This window comes from Chiloscyllium punctatum, chromosome 4, assembly GCF_047496795.1.
Source record: "Chiloscyllium punctatum isolate Juve2018m chromosome 4, sChiPun1.3, whole genome shotgun sequence".
NCBI lineage: Eukaryota > Metazoa > Chordata > Chondrichthyes > Orectolobiformes > Hemiscylliidae > Chiloscyllium > Chiloscyllium punctatum.
The window spans coordinates 64,219,342-64,242,374 of record NC_092742.1 but is presented as its reverse complement, the minus strand read 5'-3'; the positions used below and the strand labels follow the sequence as shown (position 1 = coordinate 64,242,374).

The following is a 23,033-nucleotide window of genomic DNA, read 5'->3' as shown; positions in this document are numbered from 1 at the left end:
ATGTGATGCTTTGGTGAGACCACAATCAGAATGCTAGGTAGAATTTGGTCTCCAAATTTAAGAATTGGATACAATAGAGCAAATATTCACTTGATTTATCCCTAAGGATAAGAATGTTATCCTATGATGAAAAGCTGATTAAATTGGGCCTATATGGTTGGGAGTTCGCAAACTGATACCCTTCCACACAGTAACAATTCTATTTGGTCCATAATGTCTGCATTGCCTCTCTGAGCGTTTTTGACTTGGTACCAGTATTGCGCCATTTCCCCATAACTCTAGCTTCTTGAATACCACAATTAAACCAGCCTCCATCACAGTTCCTGCAGTGCATTCTACAACTGTGTGTGTGTGTCTGTAGAGCAGTGGGGTATGAGTGGGGTGAGTGGGGGGAACACAGGTGGGGGAAGGAAGGGAGAGAGAAGTTCACACATTGGATTTGTTTATTTTTCAAAATATGTTAAATCTGTATCCTTTAGTTCTTGATATTCTTAGAAGTGGGACCTTTTTCTCCCTCAAGATCTTGAAAATTTGTATCAGACCATCACCTCCTTTCCAAGCAAAACAGTCCCAATTTCTCCAATCTGTCCTCATAAATGGTTTTAGGGATATGAAATTTTAGTTACATAAACTTCTTCTGCACTCTTACAATGTGTTCACATTGTTGCCAGTGCTGAGATTGAACTGGTGTCATATAGAGTTGTTATGGACTAGGCCAGCCCCCCTCAAAAACATTTCAAGAAAGTAGCCCGGACCCTAACTTTTCTAATTGTTTTAAGCACATATAAATTGGATATTCCAGGAATGTCCCAACCACTCAGTTTTAAACAAAGTAGTATTTATTTACACATGAATAAAAGAAAAGTAAATTTAGAATAACATGACTATTAAAAAACCCAGTCAACTCTATTGCAATTTAGTGATGCTGTTCCAAATACTTGCAACATCCCCATAAACACCCCCTTGGCAAAAAAGGTAAAATCAAACACAGGTTCTTACAGGAGAGATGTCAGAAAGAGAGGATCAGTGTGGAGCTGTTTCGTGGACCAGCAGCCTCAGAAAAAACCCAGGAGCTCTGAACATGCAAATTGCTAAAACCAAACTCAGCCAGAGAAAAGCTGAGCTGGGAGAACTGGCCGTTCCCCTTTCATTGTACAAGTTTTTTTTTAACTTGAAAGCCTTTTGTCTGAGGAACTATCTGTTAGCTTTAGTTAAATTGGGCCTAAATCCATGCAAACCAGACATATTGGAATCTATGCTTTTATGACCCCTGTGGAAAGAAAAACAAGGAAAACCTAACCTTGTCAAAGGAGCAGCATTGTCACACAGGTCCAACAAAACCTCCCTGTTCTTTTACTCCATGCCCCTATTAATGACGTGTAGAAAACGGAATGTTTCATTAACAGCTATCCGACCTGTCCTGTCAAGTTTTAACAATTTATGCCTTTATACGCACATGCCCCTCTGCTGCGACTAACCCTTTAGTTTATACTGTGTCTCCATTTTCTTTATAGTATTGAAGTTAGTCTGCCATTTATTGCTAACAGTCATAAATATGTACAGCATGGAAACAGACCCTTCGATCTAACTCATCGACACCGACCTGATATCCTAAATTAATCTATTCCCATTTACCAGCACCTGGTTTGTATCCCTCCAAACCCTTCCTATTCATATACCCATCCAGTTGTCTTTTAAAAGTTGTAATTGTATGAGCCTCCACCATTGCCTCTGGCAGCTCATTCTATATAAGCACCACCCTCTGCGTGAAAAAATTGCCTCTTAGGTCCCTTTTAAGTTTTTCCCCCCCTCATCCTAAACCTATGCTCTCTATTTAGCCTTTCCGTTTAGCTCCAACTCTCCAATCCTGGCAACATCCTTGTATAAAGCTTTTCTGAAAGCTTTCAAGTTTCACAACCTTCTCATAGGAGGGAGATCAGAATTGCACACAATATTCCAACAGTAGTTGAACCAATGTCGTGTACAGCCACAACACGACCTCCATATACTCTATGCTCTGACCACTAAAGGAAAGAATACCAAATGCCGCCTTCACTATCCTGTCTCCCTGCAACTCCACTTTCAAGGAACTATGAACCTGAACTCCAAGGTCTCTTTGTTCAGCAACACTCCCAGGACCTTACTATTAAGTGTAGAAGTCCTGCTCTGATTTGTCTTTCTAAAATACAGCAATACACATTTATCTAAATTAAACTCCATTTGCTACTGCTCGGCCCATCTGATCAAGATCGCATTTTATTTTGAGGCAACTTTCTTTGCTGTCCACTACACCTCCAATTTTGGTGTCATCTGGAAAGTTAGTAACCATACCTCCCATGTTCACATTCAAATCATTTACATAAATGATGAAAAGTAGTGGACCCAGCACTGATCCTTGTGGCAAACCATCGGTCACAGGCCTCCAGTTTGAAAAACAACCCTCTACCACCACCCTCTGTTTTGTATCTTCAAGCCAGTTCTGTATCTAAATGGCTAGTTCTCCCTGTATCTAAACTTGCTAATCTTGTTGAATGCCTTAGTGAAGTCCATAGATTACATCCGCCGCTCTGCGCTCATCAATCCTCATCGTTACTTTTTCAAAAAACTCAATCAAATTTGTGAGACGTGATTTCCCATGCACAAAGCCATATTGATTTCATCAACTCCTCCATGTCCTTTTGATGTTCTTCTGAGTTTTGAAGAGTAAGAGACCATTACATTGAAAGTCACAAGATTCTGAAGGGGCTTAACAAGGTAGAGGTTGTTACCCTTGGTTGAGTTCCTAGAACAAGAAGCCATAATTTGAGGATACTGCCTAATCATTTAGGACTGAGATCACGAGAAATTTCTTCATTCAAAGGATTGTGGAATTCTATTTATAGAATCCTGAGACTTGTGAATGTGTTATCATTGAGTACACTTGAGACTGAGGTAGACAGTGTTTGAACTCTTACGAATTGGGAGATACAGTAAATGAAATAGAAAGTGGAATTGGAACCCAAGATCAGCCAACATCATATTGAATAGTGGTGCAGGCTTATTGGGCTGGATTGTCTTCTGCTCCTGTTTTTTATACGTCAGTTGATACTTTTCTTACTATGTTTTTATTCTCTCCACATTTGCTTCATACATGGTGTATGCTAAGTAGAATCTAGCTACATATACAAATGTCCAAAATAGCATCTGAGTAGATTAGACAGTCCTATGACCCTGCTTTACCATTCAATAAGATCATAGCTGTTCACCTATCTCAATGCTCCTCCCCTATCCTGCTTCTGCCCTGATCCCTCATCTCTTGATTCCCTTGGTGTCCAAGAAAATTAAGGTGTTGCATATACATACTGAAGGTATGAGATGTATTTTGAGGAGCAAGTAAAGGGTATAATTGGGTATCAGCTCTTTAGTACCCTTTTAAAAACCAGATAGTAAATAAACTTCCTTCCCATCTGTACTGTACAGCTATGTTTTCTTGTATGTTTTAGTTCATCGTAATGTGGAAATGCAATGAACAGTTAGGAATTTAAGCACAACTCATTGTGCAAGTTGCATGTAATAACTTTATTATTTAAAGGAAAACTAGTAAAACTATTTTAACAGTTTGTATCTGCATAATTTGCTCACTTTTTAATCATTCTTTTGTCTCTTTCTGTTTATAGACACTAATAGTAGCCTGGATCAAAGCAAATTTGGACGTATATGTTTCACGAGAGCTGTGGGATGAATTGCTGATGGTGTTGTCATCACTTACATGCTGGGAAGAACTAATTACTGAATGGGCAATGACAATGGAAACCTTGACCAAAGTGCTCGCCCGGAATTTGTACAACCTTGACTTACATGATCTTCCTTTAGACAAATTGAGTGAACAAAAACAGAAAAAACACAAAGGAAAAGGTATAGTTAACTATTAGATATTGTTTTAATGTGATTTAAAGGTTTAACAAACGTTTACTTACTTCTGGTATTACTGAAGAATATACCATTCTCATTTACAAGCTGCTCAATTGCTGGGGCAACCACTGACCTTAGTTCAATGAACACCGCACATTCACCTGCCAAATTCCACATAGGCACATCAAATGTAATTTTAAAATTAACGTGGCGGTTTCAGGAATTAGTTTATGGCGTTGCAAAGACTAAATAAAAATGGTGTTACTTAAGAATAATGTTCAAACCTAGTTAAACTAAAATCATTGTTTGATTAACAAGTGTAAGCCTATGACTTCAACTTGTGTTTCAGAGAAAAGATTTGTATTTTTTAATTTTAAAAATAAATCACAAAAATATTCAAATTTAAATATGCAAACATTCCCTGAAGCAGTTTGTCTTAATTGGAACCATAAATGTACTTATTCAGTCTTGATTAATTTAAAGAGAAATGGCTTTTTGGACAAACCTCTGTCTACATTGCTAGAATGAATGTGACGCTGCATTTTCAAAATAACAGGTACTATACACATGGCTACACTTTGTAGTTATACACATTGCTCTTTTTATAAAATGGAAAATGCCAGACATAAGGGTAACCAATACTGTAGAGATCATCTTAAAAACTGGACTGTCTTTTGTAAAGCCAGGTGAATGGCCACTTTATTCCGTGACATTATTTAATAGCAGTATCATTTTCCTCAAGTACGCAAAAGACAATTAGTCCCACTTTGACACCATTTCTCTCCACTCCCTTCATTGTCTATAAATTGGCAATACTGTTTGACATTTACTGCCAGATGAGCAAGAGTTTTCTTAATTTTAATATTAGGAAACCTAGAGCCACTTTTTTTCAATTCCCATCTCAAATTCCTTTCCCTTGCCACCAATTCCATTCCTCTCCCTTGCAACTCTCTGGCATTGAACCAGAACTTCACAAACCTGATGTCATATTTTTCCAATGATATGCTTCCAACTACATATTCATGCTATCACTAAACCTTTGTACTGTTGTCAGCTCAGCTCCTGATTCATCTTGTTCACTGCAGAACTTGCCCACCAATGATGCCAGGCTCACTTGTCTCTACTTGCCTGGATTTTCCTTACCACCTTTTTTAAATACTGGCACCAAGTTAGCCAATGTTCAGTCTTCTGGCACCTTGCCTGTAGTTATTGCACCTGTAGATATCTCAGCAAGGGGCCCAGCAATCAATTTCCCAGCTTCCCACAGAGTTCACCTGATCAGGTCGTGGGGTTTTATCCACATTTATGCATTTTGAGATGCCAGCACCACCACCTCAATAATATGGACGTTTTTCGAGATGTTGCTGTTTATTTCCCTGCATTTTCTGTCTTCCATATTCTTCTCCACAGTAAACACTATGCAAAGTACTCATTTAGTATCTCCCCCATCCCTTGCGATTCCACACATAGGCAGCCTTGGTTTTCTTTAAGGGGCCCTGTTCTCTCCCTAGTTATCCTTTTGTGCTTAATGTATTTGTAGAATCCCTTTGGATGCTCTTTAATCCTCTTTGCCAAAGCAATCTCATGCCCATTTTTACCCTCCTGATTTTCCTCTCAAGTTTTCTCATACTGCCTGTATACTCTTCTAGTTCCACTATTATTTTTAGCTGTGTCTATTAACATTGCATTTGTCTGTCATAAATAGTTTGCTTTGCTTTTAATCTTCAAATTTAAGCAACAGTCGTCTTTATGTTCTGTTCAGAGAGCTAGTTGTAGAGTCATAGAGTCATCCAGGACAGAAACAGACCCATTGGTCCAACTTGTCTGCGTAAACATCCAAGACTGACCTAATTCTATTTGCCAGCATTTGGCCCATAACCACCTTAATCCTTCCTGTTCATTTACTTATCTAGATTCCTTTTAAATGTTGTAATTGCAACCACCAGTTCCTTTGGCAGCTTAATTGCTTACACGCACCACAGTCTGGGTGAAAACGTTATCCCTCAGGTCTTTTTCAAATTGTTCCCTTCTCAACGTAAACCTAGGCCCTCTAGTTTTGGACTCCTCTATCCTGGGAGAAAGATATTGGCTATTCACTCTATCTATGCTCCTCCTGGTTTTACAAACGTCTGTAAAGTCAATTAATGGGAAAAAAATTGTGGCTGTAAGAGCTGCTCCTATTTTTGAAGCATTTTAGGCATTGGAGCTGATTTCCTCGAATTCTAGGAGCAGTAATTACATTTTTATAAGCTGTTGCATTGTTTTAGACCTTCGGGGAAAAAAAACTATCAAAACAATGGCACTTTAAAAAGGAGGAAGAGACACAAAACACTACATGTTCGGTGAGAGAGCGAGAGAAAGAAACGTACTGCTGTCTGATACAGCAGTGAATCTGCACAGCTACTGCCGTTGCTGTTTGAGTTTAAGTATTTCTGGACATTGGAGTGCATGTAAGAAAAATTAACAAACAATGAAAATTACAGCTGACTTTGGAGGAACCTATATAAAAGAACTCACAGCACAGGAGCAGATAACTGCATGGTTTTTAAGTGTAACCTTGCTCTTTTTTTCGTAAACTTATAACAGTGAGTAGAGTATGTTCTTTTTGATTGCATGATTTATTGAGATTTGCCTGTTGATTAAATTTTAAAAATACAAAACATAGGTACTATGTTAGCTTGGAGCAGTGTTTTGTTAAAGCAGTAAGACTGCTATTTTCTGGGTCTGCACATTGTAATGGTGCAAAGATGGCCTTTAGTAGAGTGATGTGTTCTTCCTGTTGTATTTGGGAAATTAGTTTCCATGTTACTGATGATTATTTCTGCAGTAAGTATCTTTGGTTGCAGATCCTATCATATTGCATGGATCGATTGGAGTGGCAGAAGCAATAAGGAATTTACAGGAGCTAGAGGGTGTGATGGATGGCAGTTATAGGAAGGGAGAAGAGCCACAAATACAGTCAGGTAGATGGGTTACCTCCAGGAAAGGTAGGAGAAGGAGGCAGATAATGTAGGAGTCTCCTGTCGCTATCCCCATCTCAAACAAGCATGTTTTGTTTTTTGAAAAATGTAGTGGTTGATGGACTCTCAGGGCAATGTAGTACGAACAGCCAAGTTTCTGGTACAGAGACTGGCTAATATGTAATGAAGGGTACATCAGGTTCCAAACGATCGATTGTGATCGGAGATTCTGTAGTCAGAGGCACAGACAGACATTTCTGCAGCCGACAGCAAGAAATCAGCATGATGTGTTGCCTGCCTGGTGCAAGAATGAAGGATATCTCTGAGAGAGTGGAGGATATTCTCAAAGGGTGTGGGGCCAGCAGGAGTTAGTTGTACACATTGGAACTAACGGCATAGGAAATAAAAATTCTGAAGGGAGAATATCGGAAGTTAGGCATAAATTTAAAAAGGAGATTCTCAAGGGTAGCATTATCTGGATTATTCCCGGTGCCACTATCTAGTGAGGGTAGGAATAGGAGAATAGAGCATATGAATGCGTGGCTGAGGGGCTGGTGCAGAGAGAAGGATTCATAGTTTTGGATCATTGGAATCTCTTCTGGGGTAAAAGTGACCTGTATAAGAAGAATGGATTGCACCCGAATTGGAAGGGGACTAATGTACTGGCATGGAGATATACTAAAGCTGCTTGGGAGGAGTTAACCTAGTAAGGTGTGGGTGCGTGATTTGTTGGGGGAGGGGGGCAGGGGAGGTGGGGGTGGTAGTTGGGGGGGCAGAGAGAATGGGACCCAGGGAGATAGTGAGGAAAGAGATTAGTCGGAGATTGGTACAGCTGGGGAAAAAAGCAAGTTAAACAGTCAGGAACAAAGCAGGACTGATAAATTAAACTGCATTTATTTTGATCCAAGAGGTCTAACAGAGAAGACACTTGAACTCAGGGCATGCTGAGTAATATGGGACTAGGATATCATAGCAATTACAGGGACGTGGCTCAAGGACATATAGGACTAGCAGCTTAATGTTCTAGGATACAAATGCTTTTGGAATGATAGAAAGCAGGGCAAGAGAAGAGAGGGAGTGGTGTATTTGATCAGGAGTAACATTATGGCTGTACTTAGGCAGGATGTTCCTGGGAATACTTCCAGGGAAGTTATTTGGGTGGAACTGAGAAATAAGAAAGGGATGATTGCATTGTTGGGATTGTACTATTGACCTGCCAATGGTCAGCGGGAAATTGAGAAACAAATTGGTAAGGAGACCTCAGTTATTTGTTAGAATAATAGGGTGGAAAAGGGGATTTTAACTTTCTAAATGTAAACTAGTACTGCCATAATGTTAAGGGTTTAAACAGAGAGGAATTTAAGTGTATACAAGAAAATTTTCTGATTCAGTATGTGGATGTACCTACTGGAGGGTTCAGAAAAGATTTATAAGGATGTTGCCAGGGTTGGAGGTTTTGAGCTACAGGAAGCGGCTGAATAGGCTGGGACTGTTTTCCCTGGAGCATTGGAGGCTGAGGGATGACTTCATGATGGGCATGGATAGGATAAATATACAAGGTCTTTTCCCTGGGGTAGGGGAGTCCACAACTAGAGTGCATAGGTTTAGGGTAGGAGGGGAAAGATTTAAAAGGGACCTAAGGGGCACCTTTTCGATGCAGAGGGTGAGCTTGTATGGAATGAGCTGCCACAGGAAGTGGTGAAAGCTGATACCCATCCAGATCCCTTTTAAATGTTGTAATTGTATGTGAATAGGAAGGGCTGGCTGCTGGCAAATGGGACTAGATTAGGTTAGGATATCAGGTCGGCATGGAAGAGTTGGATCGATGGGTTTGTTTCCATGCATGGTTTAGAATTTAAGCAAAGTCTGACAGTTAATTATCAATCATCATTGTTGCATTCTCCATGGCAACACTTTTATCAATCATGTTTGACTTGCCAATCAATCCAGCAATCAGCTATGAGGTCAGAGTGACTGCACTTGACATTAGGGCAACATTTAACAGTATGACATCAAGGAACCCTAGCAAAATTGGAGTCATTGAGAAATGGTAGGAGAGAGGTAGGGGGGAAGCATTCTACTGGTTGGCTTAACTCAAAGAAAATGATTCTGCTTGTTGGAGTTCAGTCATCTAATCTCCTGGTCATCATTGTAAGAATCCTTCGGAGTATGTACTTTCTAATATATTTTCTGTTTCTACACATCTCTAGAGCAGGTTGGACTTGAAACTAGGCCTTCTGGCTCAGGGGCAGGCACACTGCCACTGTGCTAAGAGACCCCTGGTTCTTCAGGTGGTGTTCTTGGCCTAACCATTATTAGCAGCTTCATCAATGACATTCCGTCCATCATAAGGTGCAGCAGGGAAGTTGGCTATGATTCACCACTTTTCAGGTACTGAAGCAATCCATGTCCAAAAGCAGCAAGTTCTGAAGCAATCCATGTCCAAAAGCAGCAAGTTCTGGACAAATTCAGATGTGGGCAAACAAGTGGAAAATAGCATTCATGCCACAAAAGAGCAATGACAAACAAGAGAGAGTTTAACTGTCACACCTACTGAATCTTCTGTTATTAACACCCTAGGGGTCACCAATGACCAGAAACTGAATTGAGCTAACTATTATAAATCCTCTCACTCCAAGAGCAGATCAGAGCTAGTAAGGCTTGGGTTAGGCAATCTTACTGTTTTATCTCGTGTTGAGATCAATGCTGGATGTTGTGCCCTTTTTTTTGTAAAATTGAGGTCATTTGAATGGGCAGTTAAGATTCTTCCACTTTGTTATTGGTCTGAAGCCACGTTTAGGCCAGATCAGAGTTACAAACCCCCATGGAGATCAAAAATCCAAATTAAATCAATTTATTGAACAACTGTAAGAAGTAGGAATACAAGTTGACCATTCAGCCCATCAAATCTGCTCTGCCGTTGAATTACATCATGGCTGATTCTGATAAGTCTGAACTCAATTTTTTTCTGCCTTTTCTCTATAACCCTTGATTCCTTTTCTGATTAATAATGTGTGTATCTCAGCCTTAAATGTACTTAACAATGAAGATTCATCAGCCCTCTGTGGTAAAGAATTCCACAGATCTTCTACCCTCGTGGAAAAAAATTCTTCTTCAACTCGATCTTAAATGACCTCCAATGCAAAAAAACCAGTTGATAATTTTACTTTAACAGGCAAAGTAAAATCAGCACATAATAAATATTCAATAAATATGAATGACTATATATTATAAATTACATACTAAATAACAGTTACAACAAAGATGGATCTCTCAGATTTATGGTATCGTACTCCACATGTATAACAGCAATTTGAGCCACTTGGCCATTGAAAACTCTGATCTTCCTCAGAGAATTGCAGCTGCTATCCTTCAGCTAATTAGCTAGAGACTTATTGTATAGGAGCTCCCCCTACCACTCCCAAATTCTGCTCTACAACCTTCAACAAAATGATGCAGTTCTCCACAACCTTCCACCCATATCCGTGACTGGTTATTCTTGATTAATTCTGTGTAACTAAGACAGCAATTTATTTAGCTTCACTCCTGGATCTCTCTTTCCTGTTCACTGTCCAAGTGCATCACCACTTTCAGCGAATCTGGCCACATGGACTTGTTTTCTTGCCAGCTGATGTCATTTGGTGGCATAAAAGCATTCTCTGCTGGTGTGTATACACAATCAGCCACATGACCTCTGTGTGGAGTCACAGAGTCATACAGCATGGAAACAGACCTTCAGTCTAACTGGACCATGCTGACCGTAATCCCAAACTAAACTAGTCGCACCTGCCTGTGCTTGGCTCGTATCTCTCCAAACATTTCTTGCTCATGATATTTACTGATCTAAATATCTTTTAAACATTGTGCTCACATCCACCACTTCCTCTGGAAGTTCATTCCAAACAATAACCACTCTCTGTGTATAAACGTTGCCCCTCTTCCTTTTTAAATCTTTCTCCTCTCACCTTAAAATCATGTCCCCTTGTCTTGAAATCCCCCAACCCTATGGAAAGACATCTGCCATTCACCTTATCTATACCCCTTCTAATTTTATAAACCTCTTTAAGGTGACCTCTCAACCTTCTATGCTCCAGTGAAAAATGCTCCATTCCCCCAACATCCTGGCAAATCTCTTCTGAACCCTCTCCAGCTTAATAGTGTCCTTCCAATGACAGTGAAACCAAACTGGACACAGTACTTTGGAAGAGGTCTTACCAATGTCCTGTACAACCTCAATATAATATCCCAACTCCTATGCACAAAGGTCTAGCAATAAAAACAAGCATGTTAAACATCTTTTAACCACCCTATTTTATATGATACAAAGTTTAAACAATTATGTATCTGAATCCTTAGGTCTCTCTGTTCTACATCACTTCCCAAGGCCCTACTTTTAATTGTATAAGTCTTGCATTTTGGTAAAACAAACAAAAATGATACATAAATTTATCCAAATTAAACTCCATTTGCCACTCTTCAGCGCATTGACCCAAATGATCAAGATCACCTTGTAATTTTCAATAGCCTTTTTCAGTGTCCACTATACCAACAATCTGGTGTCATCCGCAAACTTACTAGCAATGCTTTTCATATTCTCATCTAAATCATTTATGTAAATGGTAAACAGAAGTGGCACCAGCACTGATCCGTGTGGAACACAGCTGGTCACAGGTTTCCAGTACAAAAAACAATCCTCCATCATCAGGCTCTGCCTCCTACTGTTAGGCCAATTTTGTATCCAGTAGGGAAGGTCACCCTGAATTCCATGTGATCCACCTTTATTAATTAGTCTGCCATGTGGAACGTTATCAAAGGCTTTCCTAACATCCAAGTAAGTAATGATTACTGCTCTGCTCGTGTCAATCCTCTTGGTTACTTACTCAAAAAACGCAATCAAGATTGTGAGACATAATTTCACTCGCCCAAAAATGTCTAATTTTTCTAAAGTTTCTTTCAGTGTAGCTCTTCTCTTGGCTTGTCCATTGGTCCAATTCACCAACTGCACTTAGTCTCAAGCTCACTGTTGCTCTTTCTCAGTACTAGTTATATGTCAATACCCACTTCTCACTCTGTTCTCCAGGGCTTGATTCTGGCACCTTCCCCAGACTATGGTATGTCACTTGGACTGTGCAAACTATGCATTCCATCACAACGTGACTGCAGCTTTTAATTCACCAGAATCCTTTAGTGAAGCAAATCTACCATCTTTACCCAGTCTGCAATGAGGATTAATTTGAATTAGTCATGTTATAATACTGTATTCTAGCATTGTCAATATATAATGGGTGTTAGTTATTGATTTCACCTGTGACAATGTGCTTAGCATGTTCCTATCAAGCCTCATTGGGACAGCATGCAAGGAATCAAGCCCTACTATTCCTAGAATCATTGTAAAATTGAAGATTTTACCAAAGTGCACAAATTTTCAGATTTATCTGTCTTTTAGATCCAGAAAGTATGAACAGGTTTCTATACTTAACAAGAATTACTATTTATTGCAAATAAATAATTTCTAGCTACAGGTAAACAACAATGAAATAACAACAAACAACTCTCTTCTGGCCAAATCTCTGGCCTCCCCTTATAAAACTGCCCCCTATGTGCACATGCACAAACACAAAAACTATAGGTGGAGGGAAAACCAGGAAGATAGTTCAGTAATCCCTGTCCATGATGTTCACGGAGATGATCCTTTTTGGCTTGCCAGGACTTGCTGCTGTTTGATCTCTCTTCTGCACATACTTTCATTGTTTGCACTAGTTCACAAACTTTCAGGTCTCCCAACTTATTGGTTAAAAGCAATTGCTTACAGCAACTGGTAAGGAAAATTAAATTGTTGTTTTTCTGGCATTAGGTGTATTTTTTTTTAATTGCAGAGATGTCTCTTCACAGCACCTCTCTTCTGCTTCTGACCAATTCGTTCACACAAACAAGTTGTTCAGCTATCTCTCAGACATTTTAATACTTGTTGACAGCAGAAAGTCATTGCCATTAGCAAACTGATTTTCTGTGTACAGACCAATCAGCTACTTTTTGCAGGCCAAATCTCATTTTGTACGTACTCCCTAGTGTCAGTTCATTTGCAACTACACTTGTCTCACTGTTCCAACAAAAAAACAATGCGACTAACACTTACAGTAAGTACTGGATGATTGCTTTTAAAATGTGCTTTTCCTTCCTTGGTTTTTAAAACAGTCATTTTCACATTTCAGTTCATTGTCAAAAATATAGAAACTTAAAAAGATACAGTCTTTACACATACAGTAAAGTAGCAAATCAACCTGTCGTATGTACTTACATACTAATTGCTATAGTACAAAGAAAAAGCCGCAATTTGTATGGTATAACCATGCTTTGTTTTGCAAAAGGTTTTGGGCAGTTGTATTTTACACTGCATGTATTTGCAATCACATATTTGACATTTTATAAGTTTTTTTGGGGAAAAGCATTCAATTGAATATTAATTACAGTCATTAAAGAAGAATTAACCTTGTGTTTTGCATTGCTTGGGATAAAACTGAGAAACAAAATGTCACTTGTGGGATGATTGAACTTGATAACTTCTAGTCTCTGTTATTTGACATAACTGATGAGGATGTCATCAGTTAACACAGAAGGTTGTAGAGGTGATGTGTAATAATTGTAATATGTAATAATTGTAACAAGGTCAGCAATGTGGGCCTCATAGAATATGAGTTCCTTGATTAGGGCAGTTAATCTGCTCCAATCAGGGCCCCCTGGCTGACAGATATAAGTAGGAGTGCCTGGCCCGGGTGTCCTTGGAGAAGGAGCACGTGGGTGTCCACTGACACCCTGGAGTTGTGAAAAAAAAAAGGAAAAAAAAAAAAAAAAAATAAGTAGGAGTGCCAGAGGTTCTTTTCATTTCCGCGCACTGGCTCTGAGGAAGCTGGTCCAGTGTCAAGCACTATGTAAATAAAGGGTGGCTCGGTGACGGGGTACCAGCGTCTCTTATTTCAGTATGTTTATTATTCTAAGATTACATACACTGTGTTGATGAATGACATCCTCACGACTGCCATTGACACTTTTCAACATTTCATTGAAATCTAGAGACTAGATCGTACCTGCTACAGAAGTTGGTCAGCCATTTATAGCAGGCTGTCAAAAAGACTAACAGGGCATTTTGACTGCTTCCAATATACATTGACTTTACTAAAATGAAGTTAAATCCTTTGGGACCTTCCACATAACTCTTGTCACCTTGAATGGGACTTCATAAAAAGGTAGAAGGGAAATTTATTAAGGAACTGACTAAGGAGACTTTGCTGGATCAGAGTTACAATTTAGAAGGATTTTCACTGTACAGTTTTCTCAAATCCTGTAATGATCTACAGGGCGTCTCTGACACTGCATCAAAATACTTCCTTCCTATCCCATAAGATAAAAACTTCTATAAAGTATTTTAGCTTCTTGGACCGGTGGCTTCCTTTTTTTATCTAGGCGAAGGTAAAACGGTTTGCACTTATGTAGTAAATTTTATCGCTTCAGATGTTCCAACATTCTTCTCAATGAGTGAACCATTTGTTGATGTTCAGTGATCATCATCCTGTCAGAAAATACTGCGGCCAATTTGTATATAACAAAGATTGTACAATTATGATAAGATCAGTGACCAGCTGACCTGCTTTGCTGATCCTGGTTTAGGAATGTATGTCGTCTGGGACATAGGAAAAACTTTGTCTCAAGAAGCATCTCACAGTATTTGTGAACAAGAGCACTCAAACAGTGGAGCACTGAAACTGTATTATACAAAAATATCAGGCAGATGCATCTGGATGATGTTGAAATTAATCTTAATCTTCGAGCCCAAAAATGATTGAAATGGCACAGAATCAAAAGGGAGTTTGGTGTTTGCAATTTAATGGTTCCTGTGCAAAATTAGCTGACATGACTACTTAGATCTTTGGAGTTTTGTAGAGTCTGTAAGCAGCACCGTTGTCTGCAATACTCTCGCTTTCTTTAGTTTATGTTGTTTACCTTGAACCAAAGTAGGCTCAATTATTATAATTTTCTGATAATTTATGTAAATGACATGACGTACCAGTTGCCAAAAGAAAAACAAATTAATTTATTGACCTTTCTTAAATGTTATTGAAGTGCAACAATATTCTGTTTGCTTTATTGCTTTTTGTCTCAGCCCAGCAGGTTGACACACAGTTTTAAATCTGTAGTTTAGACATAAAAGTAAACAAAGGTTAATTGATTTAATTATTGAATTGCATAATCACTGAATGTTAACTTACAGGAATTCAAATGTAATGCTTAGATCTAACTGCTTTCTGTTGGAATTTAGGTGGCAGTCACGGATGTCAAAAGTCAGTTGTTGATAAATCATTTTCCCGTGGTTGGAGTCGTGATCAGCCTGGGCACTTACAAATGAGACAACGAAGTGCCACCACTGCTGGTTCCCCTGGAACAGAAAAGGCAAGAAATATAGTACGACAGAAAACTATTGGTACGTGAAATTTAAATATCAAAAGGACTTCTCAAAATTGTTCCAAATATTTTGTTCTAAGTGTATCCTTAATTAAGAAGGTTAATCTGCTAATGAATTACTGCTATTTAAATTCCTCTTGTTATGATTTTATTTTGTCTCTATATTCAGTTTGACATTATAGTTAGATTAAATGGGTTTCTTGCATCTTTTGCAATAATGTAAATTATTTCATGTCCTTCATGTATTGTAACTGAATTTTTTTTACAAAAATCTGTTGCACTATGATATAATTTTTGACGCATACTCAGTTCTGAACTTAGTTTCCTTTTACCGATCACTCATCCTTTAATAACTTTAAAAAGGGCGGCATGGTGGCAAATGGTTAGCACTGCTGCCTCGTAGCGCCAGAGACCCAGGTTCGATTCCAGACTCGGGTGATTATCTGTGTGGAGTTTGCACATTCTCCCCATGTCTGCGTGTGTTTCTTCCAGGTGCTCTGGTTTCCTACCACAGTCCAAAAATATGTATGTTAGGTGGATTGGCCATGCTAGATTGCCCCATAATGTCAGGGGATGTGCAGCCTATGTGAATTAGCCATGGGAAATGCAGGATTACAAAAATAAGGTAGGAGGGTTGATGTGGATGGTATGCTCTTTGGATGCTCAGCATGGACTTGATAGGCTGGATGGCCTGTGTCCACACTCTAGGGATTCTAATTCTATTTTAATATGCCAAAGGATTTGTATTTTAATTTAACATTGTACTTATCTAGTTTACTTCTCAAAATATTTTGTTTGGAAATTTCTTTACTGCAGTCCTACTTTGATCTCTATGAACTTACCACTCTGTCGTTCTTGCTATCTCGTGTGGCCCCTCTTTCCATAACTGCAATCACTTGTAATCAGTTCTTTTTATCACTCACCATTCATAATCACCTACTGTCTTCCAGCTCCACTGATATTTGAACCTGTTGAGAAAAATCTCTTCCCTCAATCATCTACTGACATACAGCAGTGCTTTCAAACTCATGACCATCTAGTGTATGACACTCTGTTTGCCATAATCCAACTTCAGTTATCTTTCTATCAATCATTTGCTTGCCACTACCTTTAATGCCTGCTTTTTTTGCCACAAGCAAAACCCTAGCTCTTCCTGCTCATTGCCTTGGTATGGGCCCTATCTCTTCTCCCTTAAATCCAGGGGAGTAAAGAATTTCTGTACGTGGTGCTCAGCTGATTGAGTTAATAATTGCTACATCCAATTGGAAAACACCGAGAACTAACTTGTTCTTCACTCCCAAAACTGCTCATACTCCAGGATCATCCTGGAATGCAAAGATAACCCTTGGCTTCTTTTTTCTAAAATAAACCTTTGATTAAACCCCTTTTTTGTTCAACCCTGAGCTTCAATGGAAAGTACCCGGAACTCATGGTTTTCTTCATTATTAAAACTGAGGGCACACCGATGTTTAATGCCCTACTGCATTCCTCCTTCCATTGTCTGTCAATATTCACACCTGCCCTAGCCCTGAACTGCTTATTTTCTTTCCTATCTACTCTCATGTCCTTTTTTTTCTGAAGAGGGAGTGATAATGACACAGTCATTAACTGCTGTTTTTAAAACCTGGTTTCCCTGATCTAACCTCCCATGTCAAATTCTTGAGTAAGTTGTCATCTCCCAAATTCACATATTTCCTGCAACTACAGGTTTGAACCTTTTCAATCCGTTTTATGAACTAGCCATCACACTGAAAAACCTTTTAAATAAATACAAATAATATCCCTTGTGGTGCATTATCTTTTTTGAAATGCAGTTGATGATGATGCTATTCCTCTCCAGTGCCTCTTTTCCATTGTCCAATTGTGTGGGATTGCCCTTACCTGGTTTGTCTGCAGCCTTGGTTAGCCATAGACAGAGCACCTGCTGAATTGGCTTTTTTCCCCTAACTGGTGACATTATTCCTGACATTTACTAAAGATCAATATTGGAACCTTCTTCCTTATCTACATTCTGTCCCTCAGTAACATAACCCATAAGATTTCACATCAAGTTTCATGTCAACAACATCCAGTTCCAGCTCATCAATATCTTTCTAGGCACCTCCATGTCTCTTGTGTTTTTTTGAATAGTCAGTACAAAATACTCATCCAAATAAACGTTACCTGTAGCCCTTGTGAGCTTCATTCTCTCCTAATCAATTTCACTCACCTCCTTGATCACATTCTTTCTGATGCCAAACTGGTTTGCCTGAGCTGAATATCTAAGCCCATATGCTCTCCATTGCAAAAAATCTGCTTCCAAGCATTTATATAGTAAATTGTATTGCATAGTATCTCTCAATATTTACACAGAAATTTGACCTAATTGTTCCAATCTTTGTTTCCCACTCAACCTCATGTAACTCCATCAACATATTCTTAAATTGCTTTCTCCCTCAAATGTTTATCTGTCTTTCCTTTAAATGGCAGTCACCATAACAATGACTTGTAGTAGGGCATTGTACTGTCTAAACATGTTTCTCCTTAATTTCTGACTTTGATTTGTTAGTAATTCTTTCTATATATGATTCTTGTCTTCTTCTTGCCTACCAAAGGAGGCATTTTCTCTACATCTATTCTATGATAACCAGTATCAGGTCATCACTCCGTCTTTAAGAAGGAAAAAGAGAAAGTGCTGGAAAATCTTCGGTTTGGTAGCAAATGTACATGGAGATGGTCTACCAAAACTCTCATCTTCAAATTTTATGGCAAATTCATATTGCTCATGAAATCTTGACTGTCTCTCCCTCTTCACAGCTGACAGATCTTCTGAGGTTTTTCTCCAAACTTTGCAGTGATTGAGATCTGAAATAAAACAGAACCTTGGTTTTATTTTCTCCATTTGGTAAATCTTTCGTTATGAGTCTAACCTTTCAGTTTTTTATCCTAGTAAAGAAAGTTTGCAATTTGCAAATCCAAGGAAATGTTCCTTTGCACTTGGTTGTTCAAATACTCCCTTCGTCAGATTTTTATTCACATGCCCCATAAACTTGAAGTTCACATCTCAGCTCTCCCAAGTTTCTCCAAGTTAACTCATCTCCCCTGTGCTCACCAATCTACATTGGATCCTGCTCCACCAAAACTTCAATTTGAAAATTCTTGCCCTCTGTTATAGTTTCCTCATAGCTGGGAAATATAGCCAAGACTGTAGGAATGACAGAATATGCTTCCATTTATATAGAAACTAGCTAAGAATGTAAGTTGTAAAATGTAACTTTGCATGGTCTCTGCATCCAGACATAGCTTGTGGGAAGCAGGGACAAAATGATTGCCATTTATATAACTCCTACACATGAGATGATCTGTATGCAAGGGTGGATTTGTACATCAAATTCCCAGTTACACAAATCCTGCCATCAATTAGTGTCTTTAATGACCTCCGTGTCATTTTTAAGGACTGATTCTTCTGTTCCAAATTGTGGCAATCCAAGAAGATTTGCCAGTACGTTTGCAGTGGCATTCAGGCAGGTGCTCTGGCAGAAGTAGTACTTCACAGTTGAACATGTTGACATGGTCTGTATGTCAGCTGTATCTCCATGGAGTTGCATTAATATATATTGTTTAGTTCTTTGTGCCTAATCAGTACCTAGAATTCAGCAGTCAAGCAGAAGGTTGGGTAGGGTTATTCTCAGATTTTGTCTGTATTAGCTAAAAGATAATTGATTAGTAGTTGCATAGCACTTTTCCTCACATAAGCAGTTTGTTATAACAGTGTTCCTTGAGCTGGATGAGGCTCCTTTAGTTCCTTACTTTCTGTTTCTAGATTATTCAGACTGATCTCTTTGTGTGTATGTCTGGACATGGTTTCAAAACACAGATTCTAAATTTACATTCCTATGTTATCAGTTAAGTCTTCAGACAGATTAGAGTTAACACTTTTATTACTGATGCTTCTTGCATATTTACCATTATGATTGCATATTTGATCCCTCTGGCCAAAAATTGCAAACCCTTAGCACTTTGCAAACCTCCCACAAAGCCTAATAATATGTACTGAAGGTCTACAATGAACTTAGGACTGAATTATTGCTATCAGAACACAACCTGCTTCTTTCTGTTCATAGCGTTCCTTACTCCAGGAGTATTATGATTCTTCTAGTCAACAGCTAGCTGATCAAATTTGTCCTCTGCAAACCAATTGACTCAATGAAGTTGACCTTTAACTATTTAAACTATATGTCCTTCCTAATATTATAGTAACGTCATCTTTGGGTTCCTGACCATTTTGATGCCTCCCTCTTGAAGCAATACAGCAGTGGGACACTACTCCAACCTCAATTAACTATGTTTTTACAGTCAGTTCTGCTATAATGCAGTAGTTCCATTCTCATGCAATTCCATGTTATAAGAAAATTGTGTAATAGCAGCACTATTTAAACTAATAGGGCCGGAATCACATTATTACCAATACACACTTTAAAAGTTTGCGCATTAGAAACAGTGTCCCCAATTCATCCATCAATTTATAGTGAAATCACATTAACGAAATGCGCGTTATAGCAGAATGACCTGTAAGTTAAACCATCTTACATCAGCACATCCTAGCCAGTTAATAATATCAATGCACATTCTTAACAATATCATCCTGCAACTCCCAGTATGAAGGGGAATGAATTTGTCTAACCTGGTGAAATCACGACCATTCCTCCACTGTGCCTTGTACCACTCAGGGCCTTGATCAGTTGACTCCTTTGTCGCTTTGTAGCATGTACTGCCCAGGATGCAGACAGGTAGTCTTGCTGATATATAGAATGGGTGTTTGTTACACTGTTGTGGTTGCCAGGATGATATCCACTGTTATTTCAGTTTGCTGACTGCTATTATTCTGGTGGTTTACCTGAAACAAAACAAATAAGAGATCTGCTTCTGTCTCTCATGTAGCCAAAAATAGATTTGAATCGTACAGCTTAAGCTGAGACCTTTAAGTGTGATGTCACCCTGTGTTTAAGTTTTTCCTATTACAATTTATCTGTAAAGGAAGTACCTGTACCAAACCTCTGAGCCTACAAGGCTGTTGCTTTCACATTCAGTCACTATTTCCAAATAGCTGTTAACCCATGAAGGCACTTCTCTTATGTAAGGGCATGTTACATTGCTGTCTGTATGACTTGGTGTGCGAGCTTGCTCAGCAGTAACACCTTAATAGCTCAATTGCTGATCTCTTTACTTCTACATCAATGACTACCCTTTGGTTCGGGAAGCAATTTCAGCATGTTTTGATGTCTTCTTGCAGAATGGTTTTTACTCTACAAGTTTCCCCTCATACAGTTTTACACGTCCTACTGATTACCATTCTATTTAATTCATAAACTCTGAAGAAACTTTATGATAGATTATACAATACTGTTCAAAAGTGAAACCTGTCTATTGGATTTTGCTTATCTGTTATCTTATTTCTTTTCCAGCAGTAACTTGCTAAATTAAGCTACACTTTTTGCATCTCAGAATCATCCTAAATTTAAGTAACAGCTCATTAAAATGTCAGTTTTCCCCGGTATTAATTTATATGTTATCAAAAGAAACCTCTTTCGTATTCACTGAAGCCATCAGACTGTGTGTGTGTGACTCTGAGATTTTTTATTGTTTTCAAAAAATCTCATTGACCAAAGTTAAACGTAATCACTTCAAACATCCTAATTTGCACTACCATGCCATGCTGATATAACATCTATACTCTGAAGATTCTCTGTCAAGGAAATGGTCTTCCCCCATTGTACCAAATCTGGCTGGAAAATTATGTCCTTTACCTTTTTCATGCTCACTGAAACTATCAGACTGTGTGTGTTTATTATTGTTTTCAGAAAATCTCTTTAACCAAAATTAATTTAGTTTGTTGATTCAAATTTCTTATAAATGTCTGAGCTAATTCTTAAGTGGTTAAGTAAACATGTTACCTTCATAAGCAAAAGGCATAAAAGACCCATTCTGTTTGAGGCATGAAATCTCAATCTGCCAGAGGAAAGAATTAACTTTGTCTGTTTCTCCAAAGAGGTGGAGCTAATCAGTCTCCAGTTCATTCATTTGCATCATTGTACATTTTTAAAATTTTCCTGAACAAGACTCTATTTCAAATTCTGCTCTTTCTTTTCCAGCACAAAAGCATTTAAGATTAATGTTTGTTCTCTCTGGGGAATCAACTTTTGTTATATTGTCTTTCTCGAGCCAATCTCTACTACTTTTCTTCATTTTGACTTTGAGCCCACTGTATCAAACTGCGACCATTTGTTTTCAAGTTCCAGCTAGCGGTGCCGAAATTTAAAATTCATTTTCCTTGTTGAAAATTATATTAGGAATATAACTTCAAATCCTAACTTTGGAAGGTTTCTAGCCTAAAGTCAATCCAACTCAGGATTAAACATAATCAATCCAAACATCCTAATTTGAACCACCATGCCTTGCTGGTATAACACCTACACTCTGATGGTTCTCTGTCAAAGAAATGGTCTCTCCATATACCACACCTGGCTAGAAAATTAACTCCCTTATCTTGACAGTTTTCTCTAGCTAGGGAAAGGCCTCACCTATCAAAACCCTACTGGTTCTCTCCCTAGACAACAGTGTCTACTGTTTTAGCCCATGGTTACTCATCAAATGTGCTTAAACCTGAAAGCAGTTACAATTACACCTTCTTATCCAAGGAAGAAATTACAATTGTGGCATCATGCCATCTTTAATAACTGCACACACAGACCTCTTCCCTGGTTCGAATCTTCAAATCTGCTCATTTTGAATGCTGACCTCCCTATCTAATGGATGATAAAATAACCATTCTCATCCTTCCTTTGATGTCAGTATTCAATCCAGTATCACCAACCAATATTATAAAGACCCTGCTCTCAGTGCCAAAATTGTTGTGGTGATTTTAAAGCATTCATTTTTGATTCCTGCATACAATTATTACAGATCTTTTTAAGCACATATGTGCAAGACAGATTTGATGAAAGTACATTTGAAAGTGCTCTCCTTGAAACATTGAATGAAAACTTACAGATATGGTTCTCTTGTCAATGACCATCATCGTATTTGCATCACATATCCTTGTCAATAAACAAGGCTACACCAGTCATGCAAATGTCTTTTTAATGTTTACATTAACTCTGTGAAGCATAATTATCATTGGAGCTCTTCTGTCTCCTCCTGTTTACTCTTTCATCATCTGTAGGGTGCTATTCATTCTTATGAAGGTTTCTACATTTTACAACTTACAGTTTTAGCTTTGTTCCTATAGGAATAAAAAATCTGTCCCATTGTTCCTTCTGTATTAGCTGTACTTACCATCATGCTTCAAGAAAATGCTGAAGCTGCATTTGTCTATTTCAAGTTATTAGTATGCATTTAAATATCAATTTTATTCAATTATCTAATTTCAATTTTCAACATTCCATTTTCACTTGGACACCTGGCTTTACCATTTATAGGAATAGTGTACTGTTGTTTATTTGTTAAATCAACTTAAACTGAGAAAATCCATGTTTACATCTGCATATTACTAATGAGAAAACTACTTAATGTGTTTTCACGTCATTTTTTTAATGAGTAGGATGGTTTTTTGAATGAACAAACTGTGCACTTCACAGTAACCAACAACCCTAATACCTTTGTCACAAAGCTGAATAATCTACTGCCATGTACTGTGAAACTTTTAGGATAGGATTCTCTTGATGCAAGACCTATAAAATGTGTAAG

General features: G+C 38.3%; 1 protein-coding gene across 14 annotated transcripts in view; it reads left to right on the top strand.

Annotated features, from left to right (window-relative positions):
• Positions 1–23,033, top strand: part of ralgapa1 (Ral GTPase activating protein catalytic subunit alpha 1) — a 312,978-nt gene that overhangs the window by 92,590 nt on the left and 197,355 nt on the right. For all 14 annotated transcript variants that reach the window (XM_072568885.1, XM_072568887.1, XM_072568892.1 and 11 more), the window contains 2 exons: positions 3,657–3,894; positions 15,166–15,327. In XM_072568885.1, the coding sequence (XP_072424986.1) occupies positions 3,657–3,894; positions 15,166–15,327 (400 nt within the window). The remainder of the gene's footprint in view (positions 1–3,656; positions 3,895–15,165; positions 15,328–23,033) is intronic.